The following is a 22,036-nucleotide window of genomic DNA, read 5'->3' on the forward strand; positions in this document are numbered from 1 at the left end:
TGTAATATTTCAATGTATGCATACAGACAAGGAATTTTATTATGATTAATTTGCCACCTCTTTCCTTCTGAGAACAAAGATAAGAAATGCAAAGCACCAACTCACGGTAAATGAAAGGAGAGACATTTCTGAGTGTGGGGAGAAACCAAAAGTGTCCCCTCACAAAATGATGATAAAACATAAGAGGGCTTACTGTCTGGAAATGGTGACACTAGAGAAGACAAATAAACTGAACTGTGTGTGTTTGTGTTGAGATAATGTCATGCAGGAAGAGTGTATCAAATGATAAGGTTTGATTGCACAGAGAGAAAGGAGGAGGTCCGGTGTGTGAGTGGCAGCTGTTGAGCTATTTGTCAAGAAGTGGACTCCATTAATGTCTTTTTCAGTTTGTGTGCTGCATGTACAAACAAAAAATGGAAGAAAGATGCAATAAAAAACCAGGAAATGCAGAATTTGAATGGGTTGATGCACAAATGTGACTGAAAACAGAGTGACCGTGTGCAGAGAGGGAACGAGAGAAAGAGGGAGGGAAGAAGATCAGCGTGGGAGGAGAGAGGGAGGGAGGAAGTATTTACACTCCAGGACTTCTCATGAAGCACGTCAGACGTTACTTATGAGAAGAGGCAGAGGACCTTCGCCACCAGTGAAGAAGGGGTAACCAGGAGTGGAAGTGGAGAGTGGAGTGTTTTATATATGCAAGTGGGGTGAAGAGAGAGAGACCCTCCTCTCTGTGGGGTCAGCCGATGAGAGAAGATGAAGAACCAAATTACCAATGCCCTCTCCGACTTCTTCTTTGAGTACGAGACCCCGCGCCAGGTGCTCGTGAGGAACAGGAGGGTGGGAGTGGTGTGCCGTATCATCCAGCTGGGGGTCCTGGCTTACATCATTGGGTAAGAGCAACATGTCCATCCTTTGTAACTGTGCTGCTCAGAGGGGCAGAGGGCATTTTAACAGGCTTGGAATGATGCAGATTGCACTGTAACATTAGCTGTTTTGCTTTTCTATGGCCTGTAATTTGATACACATTAAGACTCAAACCCCTATTTGATAATATTTAGCTTCAGGGCCCTCCATCTGAAAATAATTGGTTTTTACTTAGAAATAATACCGGAATTCTATCATGGTCAGTTATGGAAATAACAATGAAAGTGAAACCTGTGACAACACAATCATTCTCACTCACATTTGACTCACTTCTATAGTGACTTAAGAACTGAAAATCACCTATTCCCCATTTTTCCTGGGAACCTGGTCTAGATTGACATAACCTTGGTGTCTTTATTTGGCTATGGCGATTTTAAAAAAGCAACATTTTCAGTTTGAAAAGTTAGAATGTCATCATTGTTTAAAAGGAGGACCTCTGGGTGGGTGCGACCAACTGTCTGAGGTTATTTACCTGCAGGTGTTATTGACGCAACAAATACGCCTTGCAAACAGACTGGAAGTAAAGCAGGATGGCTTGATAACGAAAGGGGCACGTGAGATCTTATCTGCACAAGTTCAGACTTAAAAGAAAGGCCTGCTTGTTATCTTACGCAAAATATCTCCACACACTTGCTCAGACATGTCCTGGGGATAATTCTGAGGAAGGGAGAGTCTGTTAAAAATTCTTTAATGTACGTTTGTGCATGTTAGCGCACAAGTGTGTGTGTCTCATCACCTCTGAGCGGCACAACCTGAGGAACTGTGTGGGTGATAAACACGCTGAGGCATATGCTAACAAACATCACAATCAATTCACTGCCAAGCGGCTGGTGACATTAGAAATGAGCAAAAATGTGATAGAGACAGACATATCCTGGAATGTCTTCTCTTGCTTAGGGAAAGGATTTTTTAAGGGTATGATATAAACTGGTTGCTTTGGCCCATCTTTGTGGTCATTTATTTTGTCATGCTGGTTTAGTCTTGACATTCCTTAGAGTCAAGCCACTACAAGACATCTGAATGATCATTTTTTGAATTTCAAACCATGAATAAATCTGAAATGGGATTTTAGTTTCTGTTATACTCTGATATAAAGGGTATAGCAGCCACAGGGACATTCAAAAGGTATTTTGTGTCTTTTAGTATTAAGGTTCTCGGTGCATGACAGAGTTTCCTTCTTTTGCTGTCTTCCCACCTGTCATCCACCTTTAAGTGACAGGCATGAAATTTGATGCAATAATAAAGCTGTCCAGATTTTTCTCTTCAGGATTTATGCAGCAGGCCGACGGGTCGGAGCAGAAGTAATCTTGTCTCTTTCGGTTTTAAGCTAAGACCAAATACATCTCTTATTGTGCTTTTTATTATTTCAATTTGAAAAAACATTTCCGTATTGATACACTTATTTTATGTATATATTTTTGCACTTTATTATCTGCTTCATTTTCATATTAAATATATGCATCTTTGTCCAGTTGGGAGCACACATATCAGACGGGGCTCTGCAGTAATCTCTCACACATGTATTTTTCTTTTTTGATAAACCAATTAAATATAAACCTCTTAAGACAGAAACCCAAGACTCATTCAACCTCATCGCCTTAGCAAACGATAATTAATTCTGGTCTTATCACTTTTAATTTGACAAAAATGTAAATCTTTCTGTTTGCATTTCATTGTGATGATTTAGCCTGCCTTTTTCCTTTCTCATTTGTGTCTCACAAAATGAGCAGTAATCACGGAGCCCCAGTGTTGTTGGGAAGAGAAGCTCTCCGCACATCAAGGAGCTTCTCCTCGCCTCTCTGTCGGCGCAGATACAGATCTCACTGAGACGGCTGTTTTGGAAGACCATTCCATTTTTTTCACGCTCATGGTTTCCTTTATTTCATTAATGTGCTCTATTTCTTTTCCCCTTCTTTTTGAATGTAAACTCTGACTTACATAATTTGATTTGCCTAACTGATAGACGTTGTGGCTTTAAGCTCATTGAGCAGAAGGCACCCTATTTGTGGCTGCAGTTTGAAGGATGTTTCTGTTCTTCTGTAGCTGTAAGGTGCTTTCATCGTCCAAGAAAAAATTAACTTGTTCTGCAATGCATGATGTCTTGTAGGCTTTCTACCTGGGGGGGGGTAATTGCTTTTCACACCCAACATAAAATAGCTCTGCACATATGTATGTGTGTGTGTGTGTGTGTGTGTGTGTGTGTGTGTGTGTGTGTGTGTGTGTGTGTGTGTGTGTGTGTGTGTGTGTGTGTGTGTGTGTGTGTGTGTGTGTGTGTACACATACAGTATCTTCCCAGTGCACACCAGCTGTTACCCATATCTCCTGGCCAAATAGAGCAACAAAAGGAGAAACTTTGCCATGGAAAGATCAAAAAGTAATGCCTAAGTACTGCAACCCATAGTGTGACCAATCAAACCTTGGATATTTAACATCTGGCTTTAAAACAGGATCCACAGTGGATCTCACATCCTTTTTTAGTTTTCACCACTTGTGCAAACAGTACCTCAAGTTTAAAGAACTGCATTACAAATCTAAGTATGAGAAAAGAAAAAGAAAATGTCTGTATTTAAAGCAAAAGTCCTTGTTCTAAATAGAATTGGCCCCTGTATCTGTAATTGTGTTCAGTAAAAGGTTGAATAATTAGTCCACTTTGGTGCTCAGAGAGTTATTTAAATGAAACCATATGAGAAGTTTCGGAAGGAAATGCCTCTTTGGTGTAAATGCTTACAACTCATAAACATCTGAAACAGCACACGGGGCCCCAACTGGCAACAAGCCAGATATATTTGCAACAACTCTTGAGCAATGCATTGTAAATGATAAGCTTAACATATATATCTTAGCATCCAAATACATTTTGTGGAACAAAAGGTACAGTTCCCTCTGTACTGTTGCGATTGATAGTATAGTAAATAAAGTAACGTAATAGCAAATATTCAGTTCTGTACCTTACATTTTTACTTCACTTTAATTCACTTTAATTCATTTGGCAATTAATCTAACCAATATTCTTGGAGGAGGCAGGGCATTCTCACTCCCAACTCATCAAATACAGCAAACAAACACAGAAACTCCACCCAGCTGTCGATTTCACATCGGAAACAGAACAGGACACATTTTAATCTATACGTTTGCAACTTACATTTTGTAACATATGTTTACATAGTCAAGTACACACAAAACTTTAAGAGGAAATATTCTGCTCATTTTCAGTTTCATATTTGTATTTTGTTCCTCTACTGTGACATGTCTCCATGCTTTAATGTTCAAAAAGCTCAGGGCCCAGTCTGCTCTGATTGGTTAACTGGACAGCTTTGTTGTGAATGGTCAACCGCTTAGAGATGTCCTGCCCCTTAGACTATCACGTACAATGTGTTGAAGCTCTATCTAATAGAAGCGAGAGTGTTACACTATAATGTCACTAAGTAAACAAAGGAGTCTGAGGGAGGCGTTTTCATTTTACATACACAAAAACCTATATACAGTAACATCTTACAGCAAAGGGAAGACCCCAAAAAGAACAATAGGGCTCCTTTTAGTGATGTAACAAACATGCTTATTTTAACTCAGTCTATGAACCTTTCGCTAAATCTCACTGAATATTCACCTCACATACTAAACTTAGGTTTTATACTGTATATTTTGCAATGTTGACCACGTGTTGAAGTATAGGATAACAGGCATATAAAAAAATGATGGCAAGGGGCCTGTCAAAGCATTCCAATAGTTGGCCTCTGTCTGCACTGATAAACAACAAGTTGTCCTTTTATTATAACACTAGGATGACTTATACAAATACAATTTGTGGATCAGTTCAATTAACTAGAAACGTTTCATAATTCCTAACAAATTAACACATTCAACACTGCATGTCTCTTAAATCACTTCTTTGATTGACTTTCTACTAGACCTGCTTTCTCTTTCTTAGCAGACTCCAACCTTTTCATGATGCATTTTTGACATATTTTAAAACATGAAGAGCTGCTATTTGAAATATCTGTAATCTCTGTAATTCAATATGTCAGTGGGGGTAAATTGACAACCTTTAAACAACCGCCATGACATTGCACAACCATAGTGACTTGCACATGTATCCCTGTGAGGAATGCTGCTGGCATGTGGGATTGCAGTGCAGAATGTCAACATCACTACTATACATGCCCTTGCCTGTGGGGCTGCATAGTTAGCTGTGGTGAAATGGGATTCTGTTGGAACTGACGTAATGCTTTCTGTGTCTCCTATAGGTGGGTGTTCATCTACGAAAAAGGCTACCAGTCCACAGACGTAGCAGTGAGCTCCGTCTACACCAAAATGAAAGGAGTGGGCTACACCAGCATAAACGGAACTGAGAGAGTCTGGGATGTGGCCGACTACGTCTTTCCTTCTCAGGTTGGTGTCTTGTTGGCTGAAGATGGAGGAACATCACATGACTCCTAATTGGTCCAGAATTTGTTTTGCACCTGGTACAAGTCACCGGCCATTTATAGGGTAATCGTAAATCTGTACAGTCAGATGTCATAACGTACAGTCCATAAAAACTGTCAAAGTGAATAAACATCAGGCTAAGTCAGACAATGCAAAGTCACAACACTTTGAGCAAAGCTGGTCTGATCTTCACAAAGCAGTCACGCTTTTAAAAACATCCGGGACAAGACAGGATACCCGATCTGATGGATAACAACAATAGGATAAAGTGCAAACAGATACAAAGTTACTAATGGTTAGTAAATTTGACCTGGATGGTAATCGGTTTTATTGTCAACATCAAGGTACCTGTGTGCTTTTCAAGAAATGTTAAGTGCACCCTGTTAAAAAATTAGCAAACAACTTCAACAAGAGAGACACTAGTCAAATATACTGTATGTATAATTGTTTACCTTGAACGGCGCTGTGTCCTGTTATCTGTGGGAAGGACATGAAAAGACACTGTGAAGATTGTCATGTTTGCTTTGAGGTCTGGGTGTCGGCCCTTTTGTCAATTCAGTGTGGTTTTGGCATGAGAAACCCAACCAATAAAATGAAAAGGCCACTTAGGGTTAGCTTCTCACACTTTGATCATGTAGAGCAAATATGACTCCTTATTTATTCTACAACCCACTTCTTTGTCTGTAAATACTCACCTATATCAGGGGTGTCCAATTTTTTTTCACTGAGGGCCACATACAGAGATATGTGAAAATGACTGGGCCTCCCACTAGAGGTGAGGTATATTTCCTCATAAATGTGGTTATAGCAGAATCAATCAAATGTAGGTAAATTATGCCTGATACTTGAATGGGCTTTAAGAAAACAAACAGCCTACATCACCGCTCTCCATAGGGTTAATGTATCATGTTATAAAAAGTGTTGGCAGCTGATTTCTTGAAACAGAAGAATCAGATTGTTTATAAGAAGAGGAAATATAAAGGGTCTATTTAAAGCTGGTTATCCAAATAACTGTTTGGGCTTTTTTAATCAATTAAGAATTGTTAGAAAATGTTTTCAACTTTGATTGAATGAATTTAGTTGAAAAGTGGGCTCATTAACACATGAATACCCCTGTGTTATATCTGTATACATATATATTTAAGAAGTAAAATATAAGTAAAGCGCATGTTTCATTTGTGGGCCATATTCCATTATACTTTTTGAACTTGCCCGTGGGCCGCATTTCGCCCCTAGGCCGTAGTTTGGACACCCCTGACCTATATCATATATCACTTAACATGTTTTCCTCTAGAAAGATTTAGTTTGAGAGAAACGTAACCATTTAGGCCATGTTCTGTTTATCAAAATAAACTTAAAAGGTAAACGGCACCAACATAGCATACCCTTCGAGAGGGTCTCGCCTAGTCTCCAGCCAAACATTACCAATGATACCACCTCACATCAAGGAAATTTCCATGGACATGCTTAATAATGTTCAGAAAGTTTATATATATATAAACTTTTCTTTGCTGAGTGTTAGATGAGACTATCTGCTAGATATGAAGTTACAGCCAGCAGCTGGTTAGCTTAGATTAGCATGTACACTCATTTCACTCAATTAGGTAAAAAGCACTCTCACTTCCTGGTTTGGTAAAGGTTGACGCCATAGGAGAGTGACCTGCAATTTCTATCTATCTTACACCTAACATATACCGTAGTTAGCTGTTTGGGCTAAATCAACACAGACTGCACAATTGTCCAACTGTCAAATGTGCACGACTAATGTGAGCTAAAGTTCTCCACTTTCTATCTAAGAACCTCTTAAAGTTCACAACTCAATATGTCGTCACTAATTTCATACAGTAAGGCCTCTAATTCCAGCGATTCTCCAGGGCAAGAAGTAGTCCAGCAAATGAACCACCGGTAAACAACTTGTTGTTTTTACTACACTTCGAACAGAATAAACAATCTTTACATCACATACAGGAATTGAGATGGAAGAGAAAAATGGTACGGCTCTCATATCTAGAGTAGTAACGAGTAAAAGAAGGTGCTGTCCAGAGAACTGACTATTTGGTATATAAAAGTTATGAAGGTGTTTTGCTTGTTGTCTCAGCAGCAACTGAGTAGTGTCTGACAGGCTGTCTACAATAACGTGTTGCCTAACAACTCCTGCATCCTTTATAATGTGTTTTAATGGTATGTATGTATATAGATGAGATTTAAAAAGTAACAAATGAATTATTTTCATTCTTTAACATTAGGGAGATGCATCTTTTGTGGTGATGACAAACTACATCATAACTGAAGGTCAGAAGATGGGAAAGTGTCCAGAGGTACGTCAAAATCCTCCCTCCCCTCTTTTCTTCTTCATCCCTCCTTTTCCTTCTGACTTAAACATTTCCATAAATAGGCAGACTTAACAGGAATTGCCTCATTCCAAGACTGTTTCTGTGAGTGGGTAGTAATTGTTTAGCTTTAACAGAACAGCCTTTATGAACTCAATCCCCTCAAGAAGACATAAAAAGCTGTTTTCTGTATGCCGCAAAACAGTATTTAGATTTGTATGTTGTTGACATCCACATTCCACAGTTATGTCTACACACTGACCCCACTCTCTTGTTTGTAACAGCTCCACGGAAAGCACAACTGCAGCTCAAACGCTGACTGTGAAGGAGGGAGTTTCAAACGTACGGGACATGGTAAATCCTGACGGCCTGACAGTGTGTGGCGTCAGCAGTCCTCACTGAATGTCTGTCCATCTGAGGCCAAAATCTGATCAGCTGTGGCTTTTCTGTTAGATCGTCTCTTTCTGCTTGGGGAGGAAAGCCCTTCTAGAAAGCATAATCTTCTAAACAGTATAGTTTGGAGTTTTTGAAGTGTCTGAGGTATTCATCTATAGTCAGATTATTACCTACAGCAGATGACAGTTGGCAACCCCCAGTTTGGAGAAGCAGGCAGAAGTAAGGGGTACGTTTGTTTCTGTTATTGTGTGACTTTTGGTGTTTTAAGTTCTGTTTCAAGTTCATCAAAGTCACACAATAACAAAAACAAAAGGCGAGGGTTGACTCCCATCTTATGTGTTCTAAGAGGTAACATTTGTTTTTGTCAAAAGGAGTTTGGTGGATTTAAAAGGGGCCTACACTACATCCTAGTTTCCCAATTCCAGTAAAGGTTGGCCATCCTGTGTCTAAACTACATTTGCTGCTATCATGTTAGCCAAACGCCATCTACTATAGGTGATACTCTGACTATAGATAGGAAACTTTAACATCCCTAATTCAAACGATCCAAGCTATCACTTTAAAGCAAGTGACAGGACCCAGAAGCATTGAAGAAGTGAAAGAAACCGTAAGCCTATTGAGTGGTGTATTTGCATAATGGGTTGTGGCTCTTTAATTGATGAGATCAGGCATCAAACTTCAGTATCGCTGCTAAGATAAACATTTAGCTGTAATTCAAACATTACTCTTGCCTAGCAGATAGAAAACATAACAAATTAAAATCAACGACCTCAGTCTTAGCAACTGAACACATAGCGTGTGCAAGTTAAAACCTGTCCTTAAGCAAATAGAAACAGACAGTATACATATTAGTATATATATATATATATATATATATATACAGTGGAGGAAATAAGTATTTGATCCCCTGCCAATTTAGTTAGTTTACCCACTTACAAAGAACATAACAGTCTATACTTTTAATGGTAGGTTTATTTTCACAGTGAGAGACAAAATATCAAAAACCAGAAATGCACATTAAAAAAAAAGATATAAATTAATATGCATTTAATTGGGGGAAATAAGTATTTGATCCCCTTGCAAAACATGCCTTAGGTGAAGGAGGTTATCAGCCAACATTCTACGATACATGGCCCCCTCCATCATCCCGTCAATGCAGTGAATCGCCATGTCCCCTTAGCAGAGAAACCCCCCCTAAGCATAATGTTTCCACCTCCATGCTTGACGCTGGGGATGGCGTTCTTGGGGTAATAGTCAGCATTTCTGTTCCTCCAAACACGACATGTTGAGTTGATGCCAAAGATCTTGATTTTGGTCTCATCTGACCACATCACCTTCTCATAAGCCTTCTCTGAATCATTCAGAGGATCGCTAGCAGATTTCAGACGGCCTGCACATGTGCCTTCTTGAGCAGGGACCCTGCGGCCGCCGCAGGATTTTAATCCATTACGCCACAGTATGTTACCAACAGCTTTCTTGGTGACTGTGGTCCCAGCTGCCTTCAGATCATTAACAAGTCCCTCCTGTGTAGTTCTTGGCTGACCCCTCACCTTTCTCATGATCATTGATGCCCCAAGAGGCGAGATCTTAGATGGTGGAGCCCCAGACTGTGTGGGCCATTGATGGTCATTTTGTGCTTCGTCCATCTTCTAATAATCAAACCAGTTGTCTCTTTCTCACTAAGCTGCTTGCTGGTGGTCTTTTCTTCGATTCCAGCCTTGTGCTGGTCTACAGTCTTGTCCCTGATGTCATTAGATATTAGTTCCACCATGATCACAAGATGTCTTTGGTCTTCCCATTGTGGAGAGGTTGTAATCTGATTTATTGACTGTGGACAGGTATCTTTTATCCAGGTAAGGAGTTGACATCAGGAATACTTTCTTAAAGCGAGAGGATCTATTTAACCGGTCCTTGGGAGCCAGAATTCTTGTTGGTTGCAAGGGGATCAAATACTTATTTCCCCCAATTACATGCAAATCAATTTATATCTTATTTTTAATGTAAATTTCTGGATTTTTTTGTGATATTCTGTCTCTCTGTTAAAATAAACCTACCATAAAAATGACAGACTGTTCATTTCTTTGTAAGTGGTTAAACTAACTAAATTGGCAGGGGATCAAATACTTATGACCTCCAGTGAATATATATATAAAACTACACAGGCGCCACTATAACTACTGTCCATATGAGCTGAAAAAGTCATAGACACACAGAAACATTGTAAACAATTAACCATTCAGACAAGCTTTTTAATAGGTCCACAGTATTGTGGGCAAGTTCAAAGAGCAGTTACATACATTTATTGTCCTCCATCTGCCTTAGGGATAAACTCGATGCCTTTCAAGCCCTGTGTGCCCAACATCAACTTTAATAAGACCATTGTTAGCCAAGGCTTTAGATCTGTCTCTTTCAGACTGGTCAAATTCACCTTGAGGTGATAATATCCCTTTAGAGGCGGCGTACTGTCTCTATGCTTGTAGACGAGTAAACAGCGAGGGCATGCGTGTAGCTAAACAAACTGATTCACTCGAGTGAAAAGTCTGAACTGAAGCTGAGCAAAAGCATGCTTGAGAACTGTCGGTTAACTCAAACAGCACATGATGAGAGAGACTGATACCGACAAAGTAAATCACATGGAGAGAAATTTGAGTGGAGGATCAGAACGAGATAAAGGAAACAGCTTCTTCAGCGCTTGCTTTGCTTCTCTTTTATATGTTGCTTGCTGCTGTTGATGCTAATTCGAGATAAGAGGATAAAAGTGGAAGCAAGTAACGTTAGAACCTGTACGTTTTTCTTTTTTCATCGATGCTCTAAACACTTGCTCCAGATTTGAGTTTTTTGTCTAATGCTGAACTCTAGTGTGTTTCAATTTCAAGGGCAAATGACTGGTGTATGTGTGGATGAGACCAAGACTTGTCAGGTTTTGGCATGGTGCCCTGTCGAGGATGATCTCGTCATACCTGAGTATGTGACAAAACTCAATCATTTATACGGAAATGTAATTAATGCGGTGGATTATTTCATTATCTGCACATGAGAAATATCAAATGTGGTGATTTCTCAACATGCTGGATTTGCTCTTTTCTTTTCCCTTTAATCCCATGTAGTCCTCCTATGCTGATGTCTGCAGAGAACTACACGCTGTTCATCAAAAATTCTGTTACTTTCCCCTTATTTGGCGTTTCAAGGTGATGGACATAACTCCTATATTGTTAAGTTTAGCTAAGCAGAAGCTTACATTTTCTTTTCCAAATGTAGAAGAATAACTATGAATAAGTAATAACATTTTTAGTTTTGAATAAAGGCATTCACAATCTTAATGGCATTATGAGGATTTTATGATCCTGTGTTTTGACTCGTACTTAACTTACTTAGGAACTTAAAGTCAGGATATTTCTACTTTACTAATATTGACTTTTCTCTTTGTATTGTCTCCCTCACAAGTCCCAAAACTTTAAAAAAGAATCACATATCACTCGAGTAACTCATTAATTTTGAAAGTTTGCCTTACCAGGGGTTTTAACTCTCTAAAAGCATTATGCATGACCTTTTTTTTAAATGCTAAAAGAGAAAAAAATATTAAAAATCCACTTTAGTTATGCTCTGGATGATGTTTAAGGATAAGGGGTGGTTTTGTGCCTTTAATTGTGCAGTGAAAATGTCCTGAGGACCTACATCTATTATATGCAACTAACCAAATGTGAGGTTATTATGTTACACTGGACATTAAAATAGCTCTACGTATAACAAAGTCTCTTACCAATTGTGCTTTCAGGAGTAACCTGGTGGAGGGTATTGATGCTGGATACATCAGCAAATGCCTTTATCATCCTGAAGATGCTCCACTGTGTCCCATATTCAGACTGGGAGACATAGTGAAACTGTCTGGCTTCAATTTCGAAACAATAGCCACAGTGGTAAGCCGATCTTTACTTAACACTGAATGGAAAGATTTGTCCGTTGGAGGTAGGTAGATGTTCTGTTCATCTATAGTAACAGCTGCACTTGGATTGTCTTTTGGTGCTTTGTTTCTGGTGTTACAATGGAGCCTTGTATTCTGACTTCTCTGATTTTCTTCTCCCAGGGAGGGGCTATTGGTATTGTGGTGGACTGGACATGTAACTTTGATGTGTCTGTAAAACACTGCAAACCAAAGTACACTTTCCACGGTCTGTACGGAAACCCCGCTGAGACGGACAAAGCCAGAGCTTCAGTGGGCTACAATTTCAGGTGTGAATATATACTTCACTGAATAAACACACTTGGGTATTTGTTTGACACCGCAGAAGTAGGCCCTATTTTTAATATTATGGACTCATTTTGGAAACATGCATATTTGCTTTCTTGCGGAAAGTTTCATAAACAAATTGATACCACTTTCATGTTTGTGCGCTAGGAAGCTAGCACCAGCAGCCAGTTAGCCTAGATTAGCATTCGGTCTAGAAAAAGCGATAAAAGTTTTACACAAGTAAATATAAGGAGTAGTTAATGAAGGAACATGTGCTCGTAAGTGGACTTTGTTCCCGTTGGACAGAGCTAAGCTAACTGTTTTCCTTTATATTTATATGTTAATTTTATTTTATTTTTTTAACTAAGCCAACTAGTGTAGCCTTGTATTAAACGGACATGTGGTGAGTGGTATTAAATTGTCTATTTCAAATAATTTTAATACGTTTCTTTCCCAAAATATAGAAGTATTGAAATCATTGTCTTGAGTAGCTACTTGCTATTTCCACTATGTTTGAATTACTGCTATACAAAAATCAGCAAGACTGCCAGTGCTATACTGTCATAGACTTTGGTTTAATTGAACAAACCAAATTCACTCAAATATCATAAAAACTAATTAATTAAAGGCATCAGTTGACCAGCCAGTTCTGTGTTCTGCAAGGTAAAACTACAGTTTACTATCTGGAGTCTGGCCGCTTTAAAGATATTACAAATGCAGTGCACAATTTTAACGAACTGAGAAAATTATTTTGGTGGATGAACTACCTTTTTGCAAACTGTCAGTTGATATTTGTTAATGTTTCCTGAATAAAGTATGCTCCCTTCCTCCCGTAAGCTTTGGTAAGTTATTATTTAGGTACTGCTAATTGACTTTGAGGGTGTTGAATGAACAGTCTTCCCTACCCTTTTTTAATTTGTATTAATTTGTGAAATTAAGTTTTTATTCGGAGTGAATTGTGAAATTAAGTTTTTATTATTAGTCATGTGTTTACTTCTTAAGGGTTTAGTGGGATGTGGGTGAAATATGCTGCTGTTCAAACTGGTAGGCAATATGATCTCAATAGAATGACGGTGAGTATGTGGGAATTGTTTAAATTACCATTTGCCCGCTTTCGGAAACACATTAACATAATGCAATCATTTCCATGGCTTTTGTAGGTATGCTAAGCATTATATGGAGGACAGATATCAGAAGAGAACTCTTATGAAAGTGTTTGGGATTAGGTTCGATATCATTGTGCAATCACTGGTGAGTAATACATTTGAATATTTTTATTTAGAGTTTTCAGTCAAAGGGAATGTTCATATCATTGGCACTCTGTCCTTCACAGGCAAGAAAGTTTGATATCATCCCAACCTTAACAGCTATAGGCTCTGGAGTGGGCATCTTCGGAGTGGTATGTTGTACACCAACTAACCTGAAATCCTTGGTTATCATCGTCATAATTCACATAATAACTATAATATTTCTGATTTTACAGGCAACTGTAGTATGTGACTTGGTGCTGCTCTATTTGCTACCAAAAAGAGCATTTTACAAGAACATGAAATTCAAATACACAGACACACATGCACAGGTAAGCCTGATGACACATGTGAAGTGATAACGTCATGTGTATTCTGTTGTGATGTGAATTCTGTTGTGATGTGAGCTCAGTTGGAACACAAGATGGCAGCAGAGAGGGCTTTAGGCAGTCTAGGTAGACAGAACAGACATCAACATTTTTCTTTATCTGAATATCTTTTGGGTGAGGTTCAATTCTTGTTAAGGAATGCTAGACATCACAACAATAAACCAAATGCAGAAGCAGAAACCTTCAGATTAGAGGAATACTTCACCCACAAAATGGTCATTTATATATTAATGACTCACTCCGTCATGAAGAAATCTTTGATGGTCTTGAATGCATGCACTGTAAACAAAGAATCCGGAAACAGAGAAAAGTCTTGATCAAATAAAGTTAACAGGGGTAACCAAAAGCAAACTCTCTCACAACATTGCAGTATAATCAAAGTATAATTTATCCAGTTTTATGCTCACCTCACAAACACCTTGCCAAAAGCTTACTGTGAAAGTTTACTTTCCTCTGTTTTTGAATATTTGTTCGCTTTGGAGGCTTTATTAAAGGTTTTCACGTAACATGGGTAAAGTATTGATATACAAATGATCATTTTAAATGTGAAGAACTGTGTTTATGCAATACAGTCTATAGTTTATACCCATAACATTGAGGGTAAGGCAACTTGAAACAGTATAGCTATGTTATCTGATTGAAGATGAAATCTTCCTCCAATCCCTTTCCAGAAAGTTCCCACTGAAACAGGCAGAACATTTTTTATTTACAGCAGGACAGCGAATGGCTTGGTTTAGAAACAAGCGACTGTTGCCCCTTTGACGCAAATGCAAGACAAGTCCAAAGCACTGGCCAGACTGACGTGAGTGCGTGAATGTAGACAGTAAACCAGATTATTTTTTCATGTATTCCATCATGTGACGATGAGGGGAATCCATTTATGGTTTTGCTGAGATCTCTAAATAGATTGTACTTTGAATCTACAGGACCCTGACTCAGAGGCATGTAGCACAGAGACTGAGGCATCTAAAGTAAGATATTAAAGAATTCCTTACAACCTATCTGTATGGAAGCCCAGATAGGCAAGGTGGTTTGTTTTTCAGTTTGTGAGCTATGTTGTCCAAAACCTTTGTATATGTCCTACAAGAGGATAACTCAATGCAACAGAAAAAACAGCAGTTCAAATCGAGTGGCTGAACTTTCAATATGATTTTTTATCATGCACTAAGAGCTTCATTAGAACTGCCTTAAAAAGCCTATCCCAATATCTTACAAGGAGAAAGACAAAAAATGTTTGCCTTTTACAAAAATTGGAGGATTTCAGGCTTTAAAAAAGTATATTGTCTGCAAATATCCTCTACGCAGGAGAAAATATCTCGTAAGGAGATCAAATTTGGTTGGTTTTGGCCAACACTGCAGGCAAAAAAGAAAATAAATCTACATTGCCTCTCCGGACTTCCGTATATTTGCATTGTTCCTGTAATGGCTATTTGTATTTTTCTGCTATTCCTTTAGAAGTGACCTGGGAGCAAACTTTTAAGGACTTTGAAGGATAACTGAACTGGGACCCTAAGAGACAACAAACATGGACTTGCGATTAGAAAAGGACACGTTCCAAAGACCTTGCTCCATGTGCACTCTTATTTATTCAGCAGGATCTTCTACCAACAATATCGTCCTTCTCTTACAACCACCCTGAATTACTGTGACTTTCGCTGTTGTATGTAGAGCTTAGATGTATGTGTACTTTTTCGGGTGTAGCTTGGTTTGCTTTTGTTCTCACTCTGGGTTTACCCTCCACATCCTTCATATTTGTGCAGGTAAAAGAAAACTGTCGGCTACCTTAGTGTTTCTATATGTGCAGAAATCAACCACAAATCATCCTTGAACTGTTTGTCTTCTTTCAAAGCCAATTATGCACACATGCCGTGCAGATGTGCCACTGTCGGAGTGATTAATCACCATGTGCACCTTGTGATTGATATTTCAATAAATGTGTACATAGTAGTTTTTTCTGTCTCACAGCGCAAACAGCAAAACAGGCAACGTGTAAATAACTCAGATTGTATTTTTTATTGTCTCTGATTATGTCTGGGCTTACAAAAAGCATGCAAAAAAATAGCTTCTTCATATTTATTGGTACATATTTACATTGCATTCCATAGGGATGTGCCATGCTTCTGTTTTTGAATTTGTGATGAGCGAGAGTACATTCAGAAGAAATGCACGAGACAACACGAGACACAGAGACAGCAGGCATCTTCAGGACAAACATCAGGACAGTCACATTAAATACACAGCAGCCGTATAAATCCTCCCTGACTAAACAATATGTACACACACACACACACTCCTCCTTTGGATACAATGACCTGAAATCATGAAGAATTTTTTCTGTGACTCATTTTCAGTGCTGCAATTGCACCCATTGATTTTTTTTCACTACATAACAACACTGAGCTTAAGAGAGGATGCAAACCTCCTATATCACAAAGTGAAGCGTGTAGCTGGACCCGTATCTGCGTCAAAACTAAAACATTTGTGCACATTCTCTTAGAATCCCCATCACCTTGTAGCATTAAGGCATTCTCCAGAGATGAAATGTGCAGCATTGAAAGAGTCATACAGGTGACAATCAAGTTATGGCCATTTAATTGTACAATTTTTAAAACATATTTATTTTTTGTTATGACCCTTCTTGTCCCATTGTGTGGAAAGAAGATCAGCATCTTTCCAACACTGCAATCAAAATAATATATATAAACAGCACAGCACGTAAGAGGGTTTGCTTAGGGTTAATTACCCCTTTGCAGAGGTCATAATTCATATAAACAGGCTGTTAGTGGTTGATTAAGTGGGAGCAGGTTGCTTTTATAGCTCGAGGCTTAATGTTCAATCTTGAAGGCAAGTTAGTGATCATCCCTCACTGTGTCTCTGGAGATTTTGAACATAAAGCCGCTGTTTCCAGCTGTTCTGTGCTCTGAGCCCTGCTCATATAATGGGGATGACAGTGTTTAGTATTCTTCATCATTACAGCAGTAAACTCCACAAGTCCCTAGCTGCAGTTACACAAAATTCACCATTCCTGTCGCTATGTGGACATGCACATCTTGTCACTGCAGCTGTTACAGCAATTTCAAACAGACAGGAGAATAAATTACTGGAAAAATTGAATAATATTTAGTTTCATTTGTAAAAAAAAATAAAATAAAATCAAAAAACAAGGAGCAATGCTTTGACATGCAGATTGATATCAAAAGCACGGGAGACTTTGAGGACATACACAGTTAGTATGGTCTTTTACAGGTGAACCACAGGTTTTTTTCCCTCGTAAATTGTACAAATACCAGTATTGTTAATCTTAATATGCTTTCTGTAAGTGAAAATGTGCAAATATTCAAATATAAGCAGGATTTTAGTTTTTTTTTAACAATGCAGAAATGACAAAGACGATAACACTATTGCAGCTCTGGCGCTGACGACTGTCTGTCAGTACAAACACACAAATGTAAAGCTGGCAACACCTATATACTTAAAGAAAACCTCAAAAGAATGTCATGAGTTATAAACCCTCACCACAATACATACAATTTTAATATTTTTGGTTCAAACAGCCTTTCAATTAAGGTTAGCTGTAAAAAGATCTCTGTGCCTCCTTACACTTACACCGTCCTCGGCAAAAAATAAATAAAAACAGCATTAAATAAAGAAGCCCTCATTTACAACATTCAAAACAAGTAGACTTTTTTTTACAGAACAATTAAATACAAATATTTTTAAAGCTTTACATTCCCAAGAACCCATGGTTTTTGTGCATTACTTTCCTGACTGTGTGAACATACATCTCTAAACACAGAGGCTCAATATGTGCAACACTTTCTACCGACCCCTCTCTGCTCTCTGTGTTTCAGTATGCATCCTTTACTGCGGATACTGAGGGTTAGTTTAATACAGGAAATGCAAAGCGCTGCACTCACCCCCCCAGTTTATAATCAGCCACACCGGGGACAGCACTGAAGTGGATGGATTGTGAGTGTGTTGTTGTTGGCAGTCTGGGTCTAATCATGACATTGAAATGCTCTTTTCACTGCGGTTCAAGTGCTCAGAGCACTCTGCCAGACAGGCACGCTCCCTTTCACAGAGCGTCGACCCAGGCCAAGGCAAAATGGAGTTGTACAAACATAATCTGAAGGAGAGCTACGGGGGAGGAAGAGATCCATCGTTGATATGAGACAGTAGAAACTGCAGCCCACAGATTTCACTTCTTTTGAAGTTTAGCAATCAGCCTTAATGGCAAACAAAGGACTTCAATCACAGAAATTAATAATATTTGATACCAGCCGACCTTTGTGATCTCACCGTTAGAATGCTGACTCACTAGCCAACCCAGCTCTACACACGCGGGGCTAGTTTGACCTTCGAAATGTCAGCCAGGCAAACTAGTTAGGGACCTTGCAAAGATTACTGGGATCGTATAAATCTATTATTTTATCTTTCTAAATCACACAACCCTTTCAGCATTAATTACTATTTAATTTGGACCCTAGCTTTAAATGTTCAATAATTCTATGTGATGTAATCTAATTTAAATCTCATTTAAATTCAGTCAATTTGTATATAAAATATATTTAAATCACATCTGTGTTTAAGGAAGAATTGTTTTCTCAATATATGGAATGTATGGCAATAAAATGTCTGACATTATATGATGCAGCTACTATTTTTGAACACATTATTGTTATGATGAATAAGAAAGTAAAAGAGAATATTACTTTTTGTAGGGATAACATTTTGCATGCATAACCTGCTGTGACTCTTCCCTTGAGGGAATACTGAATTATACATTTGGGATATTAGAAAATAAAAAGACTCTTCTCCTTTTCTCCCAAACATTCAGACTAACCACTCCTAAGCAAAAGGGAAACATAAAAAACCCTGCCACTTTTCTGACCTCCCCTTCAGTAATAATTTGTGTACAGTGCCTTAGCCTGGATATTTCAATTTCTTCTGTAAGAGCACTCATTGATGTTTAACTTGCACAATACAGTTATTCATGCCTTCAAATCAGCTCTGAATCCAAGAATGGGATTACTAAAAAGGGAAATTATAGTCTGTGCTGACTCACCATCAAACAACACTACCAAATGCTCCGACCTCTGTTGCAATGACTTCACTTTGGATCAAACAGCAACAGGATATGGCAGGAACGAGACGGGGCAGGAGAACAATTATCAGACACAAAGGAGTTGAAAAGGAAGCGTGAAATGACTTCTAACAGAAAGAGTTTCAAATAACACAGCGAGCAAAGTAACTTTGAAACGCTTTGGAGCGTAGTAAAGTCGCTGGCCTGTCCCTGTAATCACCCTTAGACAGCTGACTACCTGTCAGAGAAATCCAACAAGCTGGGCTGGTAGCACAGAAGGGACTCAATCACCAAGCTCTAAAACAAAAGCTAGTGATGGCATCTATGTACAATATCAGAAAAAGCAATCCTGTAGTTCAGTGAGGAGACAACCTAATGCCATTTACATGCTGTGAGGATTACTCTTCTCGTCAGGCAGGCTATAGACAGTCTGATGATGATGCTTTAAATATTCATCCATGCAGACGTGTTTTGACAGTTTTTTTTCCCACATCACAGTGTAATGCCAGCTGATAAACATGTTTGTGTCAACAGTCATTTCAACTGGTAATGATGCAGAGTTCCCCATATCGGTTGACTGATGCCAGTCACATCAGGAAGAGGGAGAGCAGTTAAAACAAGCGACATTGAAGAACAAACTAAATGCTCAGAGTCTCCACATTGTAGAAGGAAAATAGGGCAAATAGGGGAAATCAGGAAGGAAAAAGAAAAAGATAAAATCGTAAGCAAGCTCAAGCAAACGAGTCTGAATGTGAACTCGAGTCACTCAGCAGATTAAAGGTGAGAGTACACTGGTTTTACAAGCAGAGGGATATGTGTTGGAATGGAGTTTATGACTGTTGACTGTCATTTTGACTCAAGAGGAGGGCTCGTCTTCATGCAGGTCCTCCAGCTCTCCTTCTCTGGGTCCATCTCCTGTGCTGCTCTTTCTGAAGGCAAAAAAACAAGACACACAGACAGACAGAGAGGGAGAGCAGTTAGTATGAGGAGCTTCAGAGATCCAAATGATTGGACGATTAAAGAATAGTTGGGGTTTTATGTCTTATCTATGGCAGATGGCAGTTTGGAGAGGACAGGAGTTACCTACCTGAAACTAAGCAATGAACTGCTGAGGACAGTTGCTGCAACAAAAAATATTTTAGCCACCTAAAGAAACTCTGTATAAACAATCAAAATCAGTGTACAATTTCATTTTTTACCACTTTACCTTATCATTAGATAACTCTGATTGTTGACGCTATCCTCTTTCCAAAGATAACAGACTCCATTGAAAAAAACAACAATTTTACCTCACAAAACATGGTGGTTCCTGATATATGGGTGCATCAATCAATTAGTGTGTATGTATTGTTGTGTGACTAGGCGAGTCTGATCTGACCTGAGCACAAATGCCACACAATCATCCAAACAGCTTTTCTGAACGAGGCATGGATAAGACCATACGATCCTGTGTGCTGCAAGGTAAAATGACTGGTTTTGTCAATGGAGTCTGGTTGCTTTAAAGAAAGCAGAAATTAGAGACAGTTCTCCTCTGGAAGGGGGTCTGAAAGGAGGGTAAACCAGTGAAAATATAAGAAGTAAAGCATGCACATAAATTGATTATTTCAGTTGTAGAAGATATGTTTTGCTGCTGCCCCTGTCCACAGCAGCTTTATTTTAGTTCTGATACTCCTGTCCGTTTCTCCAAGCTGACAAAGTAAGCCAACCGCCATCCACTGTTTGTAATACACTAGATATGGACCTCATACAATCCCACTTCAAGCTATGCCTTGTGCTCTATCTTTCCAAATGTAGCAAGATCAGAGAATCCCATTTTTGTTACATGATGAATGGTAAAGACACAATGTAAAAAATGACAGCAGCAGGGAGATGAGAAACTCTCTGAGGTGACAGCTGGGGAAAGGTTCGGCAGCTCCGTCACTTCTCATGATGAAGGACAGCCAGAGTGGAGGAGTCTAAGATGATGATGGGCATACAGGCTGGTAGATGGGGGACAGACAGCTTGCCAGACTGTATTGCACAGAGTGTTACCTGAGTGAGGGGTGAAGTTTAAAAGAGGGCCGGAAGGGCCAGGAATCCCTGCAGCAAAGTGGGAGAAAAAGATGGGAGAGTCACAGTTCAGAGGGCAAAAGTCACCTCAAGGGCATGGTTGCTGGTGGAGATGACCTCCAGCCAACAAAAATCAGCTCCTCAACCTTTAGTTGCTTTGAGAAGCAGGATCCTGATCTGTTTTTCCATTTTATACCAATTTAAAAATAAATATATTGGGACTCAACTGCTTTATTATTTTCTATTACAATTATAATTACAGTTTAACTGGCTTAGCATTAGATGAATTTTTCAAGGTAAAGTGTAATTTATGTCTCAGAGGCTAATCATTTTGTTGTTTATGGTCCATCATGATCAAATTAATGTCTCAAAATGAAAGTGCTCAGGAAAGTAAGATAGGTGATGAAGTTAAATTGAGAAATCCAAAATACACATTCAGTTTTACACGTTTTTTGAAAGTAAATGTGCATGTTTGCATTTTTATATTTCTCCTTAATTCACAAGTTTGTTACAGATAATCTCTTTTTTTGCATAATTAAACATAACATTTCAGAAATAAAATGTTTTTAGAGTGTAACATTTTTTTCGCAAAATATGCGGCAAAGCCTCCGAGGTAGCACCAATGAAACATTTACACGTGACGGGGCTCGTCCGTCTTACAACCAACCAAACAAATTCTCCTAAACATGTCACTCTTTTTAAACTGCAAGATCTTCCTACCTCTGCCTCGATAAAGCTGCTGCTACAACTACAACTTACACATTGCTGCTTCCCATATTCTGTTTTGTTGGGTAAGATATATCCTAAATTCCCTCTGTAAAAGAATCGATCAACATTCATTTGCAACTCGGCGTCACCCAATGTTCAGTTGACTGTTCTGGAAAGAATGCAAATTATAAAAATGAAATACTGCCTCGTTTGCATATTTAATGGAAACTAAATAATGCATGTGTGATTTCCCTAAT

General features: G+C 38.8%; 2 protein-coding genes across 8 annotated transcripts in view; one reads left to right on the top strand and one right to left on the bottom strand.

The window, feature by feature from the left end:
* Positions 1-590: 590 nt before the first annotated feature.
* p2rx1 (purinergic receptor P2X, ligand-gated ion channel, 1) lies at positions 591-15,886 on the top strand. Of its 5 annotated transcripts, none has more exons than XR_010166742.1 (14): positions 591-890; positions 5,169-5,313; positions 7,596-7,667; positions 7,964-8,033; positions 10,952-11,039; positions 11,183-11,263; positions 11,851-11,992; positions 12,160-12,305; positions 13,464-13,554; positions 13,637-13,702; positions 13,787-13,882; positions 14,611-14,741; positions 14,866-14,910; positions 15,395-15,886. XR_010166742.1 is itself a non-coding variant. In XM_063894785.1 (14 exons), exons 1-14 carry the CDS (start codon positions 754-756, stop codon positions 15,398-15,400), a joined length of 1,275 nt encoding a protein of 424 aa, XP_063750855.1. In that variant the 5' UTR covers positions 591-753; the 3' UTR covers positions 15,401-15,886. The 5 variants fall into 5 exon arrangements, 4 of the variants coding, with proteins under 4 accessions (XP_063750855.1, XP_063750856.1, XP_063750857.1 ...); XM_063894785.1 differs by having other exon boundaries at positions 14,652-14,741; XM_063894786.1 differs by having other exon boundaries at positions 7,964-8,021; positions 14,652-14,741.
* A 47-nt stretch (positions 15,887-15,933) lies between these two features.
* camkk1a (calcium/calmodulin-dependent protein kinase kinase 1, alpha a) overlaps positions 15,934-22,036 on the bottom strand; it is a 66,066-nt gene continuing 59,963 nt past the window's right edge. For 2 of the 3 annotated variants that reach the window (XM_063894784.1, XM_063894782.1), the window contains 2 exons: positions 21,054-21,101; positions 15,934-19,951 (listed from right to left, as the gene is read on the bottom strand). In XM_063894784.1, coding sequence (XP_063750854.1) covers positions 19,879-19,951; positions 21,054-21,101 — 121 coding nt within the window. In that variant the 3' untranslated portion in view covers positions 15,934-19,878. The remainder of the gene's footprint in view (positions 19,952-21,053; positions 21,102-22,036) is intronic. The other variant, XM_063894783.1, reaches the window with a different exon arrangement.

Source organism: Eleginops maclovinus, chromosome 11 (assembly GCF_036324505.1).
Source record: "Eleginops maclovinus isolate JMC-PN-2008 ecotype Puerto Natales chromosome 11, JC_Emac_rtc_rv5, whole genome shotgun sequence".
In the NCBI taxonomy this organism is placed as follows: Eukaryota; Metazoa; Chordata; class Actinopteri; order Perciformes; family Eleginopidae; genus Eleginops; species Eleginops maclovinus.

Coding starts and splice junctions, on each gene's coding strand:
- p2rx1 (XM_063894785.1), top strand. CDS start 754: ATGAAGAACCAAATTACCAATGCCCTCTCCGACTTCTTCTTTGAGTAC. Junction 5,314..7,595: donor ACTACGTCTTTCCTTCTCAG/GTTGGTGTCTTG, acceptor CTTTAACATTAG/GGAGATGCATCTTTTGTGGT. Junction 7,668..7,963: donor AGATGGGAAAGTGTCCAGAG/GTACGTCAAAAT, acceptor TGTTTGTAACAG/CTCCACGGAAAGCACAACTG.